The sequence below is a fragment of the Sorghum bicolor genome, chromosome 4 (assembly GCF_000003195.3).
Source record: "Sorghum bicolor cultivar BTx623 chromosome 4, Sorghum_bicolor_NCBIv3, whole genome shotgun sequence".
Taxonomy (NCBI): Eukaryota; Viridiplantae; Streptophyta; class Magnoliopsida; order Poales; family Poaceae; genus Sorghum; species Sorghum bicolor.
In genome coordinates, this window is record NC_012873.2 from 68,582,532 (window position 1) to 68,585,472 (window position 2,941).

The 2,941-nt window shown below is 42.0% G+C and overlaps 1 protein-coding gene across 1 annotated transcript; it reads left to right on the forward strand.

Moving 5' to 3' along the window:
* Nucleotides 50-1,713, forward strand: LOC8057261 (bZIP transcription factor 27). The gene is made up of 3 exons (XM_002453063.2): nucleotides 50-675; nucleotides 873-950; nucleotides 1,184-1,713. The coding sequence occupies exons 1-3, from the start codon at nucleotides 307-309 to the stop codon at nucleotides 1,271-1,273; spliced, it is 537 nt and encodes a 178-aa protein (XP_002453108.1). The 5' UTR covers nucleotides 50-306; the 3' UTR covers nucleotides 1,274-1,713.

Below are 2,941 nucleotides of genomic sequence, written 5' to 3' on the forward strand. Positions count from 1 at the left end.
GTTTGAGCTACCGTAATAATGGAGTGGTTGTCCTGTACTGGCTTGTGGCTTTGGCTAGCTGAGAAGAGAAGAGGAGTCGCATTCGCGTGCTCCGGTCGGGGTACTCGAGTCCGTGTCCGTCGTCGTCCTCCTCCGCTGGGTCTGGCTGAGACGCTGAGTTCCCACCGTATCCCTCCGCTCCCCTGCCTGGCAGGCAGCAGACTCCCCTCTCTTTCGTTCCACAGTTGAGTCCACAGTCCACACCCAAGCAAGGAAAGGAAGGCTGCTGCTGCTCCAACCCAAGTACCCAATCCAATCCAAGCGAGGATGCCGAGGAGCCCGCAGCTTAGCCTGAGCGGCTGCAGCTCGCTCTTCTCCCTGTCCAGCACCAGCACGAGCCGCGACAACGACGACAGCGCCGCCGCCCTGACGGCGCCGGTGCCAGCGCCACCGGCCGGCGCGTCTCTCCATCCGTTGCCCCCACGGCGCCTCCCTATTCTGTCGCTCAGCGTCGGCGGCGAGGAGGAGAACGAGGACGAGGAGGAGTACCTGCTGGGGGCCGGAGCCCTGGATCTGCAGCTGACGGGGGCCGGCGGCGGCAGCAACAGCAGCGGCGGCGGCTGCGATGAAGAGCGGAAGAACATCCGGATGATGAAGAACAGGGAGTCTGCGCTGCGCTCCAGGGCAAGGAAGAGGGTAGAAATGCTATGCTTCCATTCCATTTTCCATGTGCTGCTTGTCTTGATTAGAGTATTGTTGGATTATTAGTAGTACTGTATAATACGGACTTATTATGGTTCAGTTTCTTCATTTAATTTTCTTTCTTTATTTCCTTTGACGACTGGCTGGGCTGATGATTGGATTGGATTATACTAAGTACGTACGTACTACAGGCCTATGTGCAGGAGCTGGAGAAGGAGGTTCGTCGCCTGGTGAATGAGAATCTCAAGCTCAAGAGACAGTGCAAACAAGTACGTACAGAAGGACTAGTTTCTTTGCTTTCTTCATTCCTTAATTCATTCAATCATCTCATCTAGCACATATAGTTAACATTGTCTCTTCTTCTAAATAAATAAACAAGGGTAATGTATGCATATGTTAATTAATTTTGTGGGTATATATATATATATATATACATATATATATATACATATATATATATATATATATATATATATATATATATATCAATATGATGATGCAGCTGAAAGTGGATATGGCCGCACTGATCCAACAAAGCAGCAGCAAGAGCAGCTCCCACATCAGAAGAACCTCCTCATCCACTCAGCTCTAGCTCAGCCCTCAGCACTGCATGCCCTGCTGGGTCCTTGCATTGGGCGCATGCATGCCAATCTCATGGCAGATAGATCAAGATGTACCACAACCAAATTACAATTCTAGTACTAGAAAATATATTATGTGTATATTCTACACTAGTAGTACCAATTAAGGATCGTAATTCGTAAGCAAACCTTTGACCTCCGACGATCCTGCTGGTAAGTACTAATGCTTGCGCTCTGCAACTCCTAATAGTACTATAGCTTGCTATTCCTAGGTGACAATAGAATAGGAGGAAGATCCAGCAATGCCCACGCCTACTGTTACTGTATCAACAAGTGAAGGAGAAGGAATCAATCCATTGATTATGAGGAAGAAGAAAGAAAAATTCTCTTAAAAAAAAAAACTAGACTGCTGCTCCTCTGATATATACATGACCATGAATGTGCTTGTCTTGCCTGCCTGCTTCGGTTGGATTGAATTGGCTAGCTGATTGTCTCGCTAATTAATACAGTACTAGTTCAGATGCACGTGCCTATTTTTTTCCATCGTAGAATAATAATAATCTGTATTATAAATCCAATTATCTAAGCCATGTATTAGATTTTTTTTGCTTGCTTTCTATTCTAAAGCTAAACTGATATTCGCTTCTATTCCAGTGAATGTGTGTTCAGGAGATAAGTATCAACAATCATTAGCCTCAATGATTCATGTTTACCGATCTCTCTATCATGCTTCTGTAGTAATGTTTTGCAAGGTGAAGCTTCACCAAATAGTTACTGCCTACTTTGATTTTGTAAATGGTATTTATGCTTGTTGGCATCAGCAATCTCTCAACTATATGACTCAACATAAATATAAATAACAGAAAGGCAAACTCTAAACAGAACAACAGAAACTGTAACAGGGCAAGTACTTTATCTGTAACTTGCATGGGTTAACTGAATAATGTGCATTCAGTTTTAATTTACAGGGCTAACTGAATAATGCTGAGTAACCAAAAGTAAATATGCCAAAATAGCTTAAAAAGATGTGGCAATGTTGCAAAGATCTTCATCATGATTTCAATAGAATTCTAGGGACAATATGGTGTCCTAAGAGACCCATTACAGTTGATCTCATTGTCCTATCTTTAAATGACATGGCAACTTAGTAAATAGTATATCTTGACAATTTCATGTTTTCCTCATGTAGTCAGTGATCCTTCATATCCCAAGTATCTGCCAATACATGAAGTTAATTTTCTTCCAAATGACATCTATTCATGGATTCTGATTGCCTGATACAGTTCCTAGTCAAGATCTACACATTGCTAAATGATAAAATAATAACTATAAATTTAGTTTTTTCAACCACAGATGCATTCCTCTTTGCCTTTAGAATTTTTTTCCTTTGTGCTTTTAGTGTAATGGAATTCCCCTAGCAGGTAAAGCAAACAGCATAAGCCTTTATTTGGTATAAAAATGTAGCAAGTAATGTAGCATAAAAGATCAGTACATGATCATTTATCAAGTAAAACAGAAAAATTTCAAAGCAGCTGCCAATTTGTACATATATTCATGTGTTTTGATGGCCCGATGCAGTAAGAATCAACAGCAATGACTTTTTTTAGAAGGAAATCACGGTGGCAATACCAGTTTGCTTGGTTGATAAACTATGGCTAAAAGTATTATTCGTTGATTTG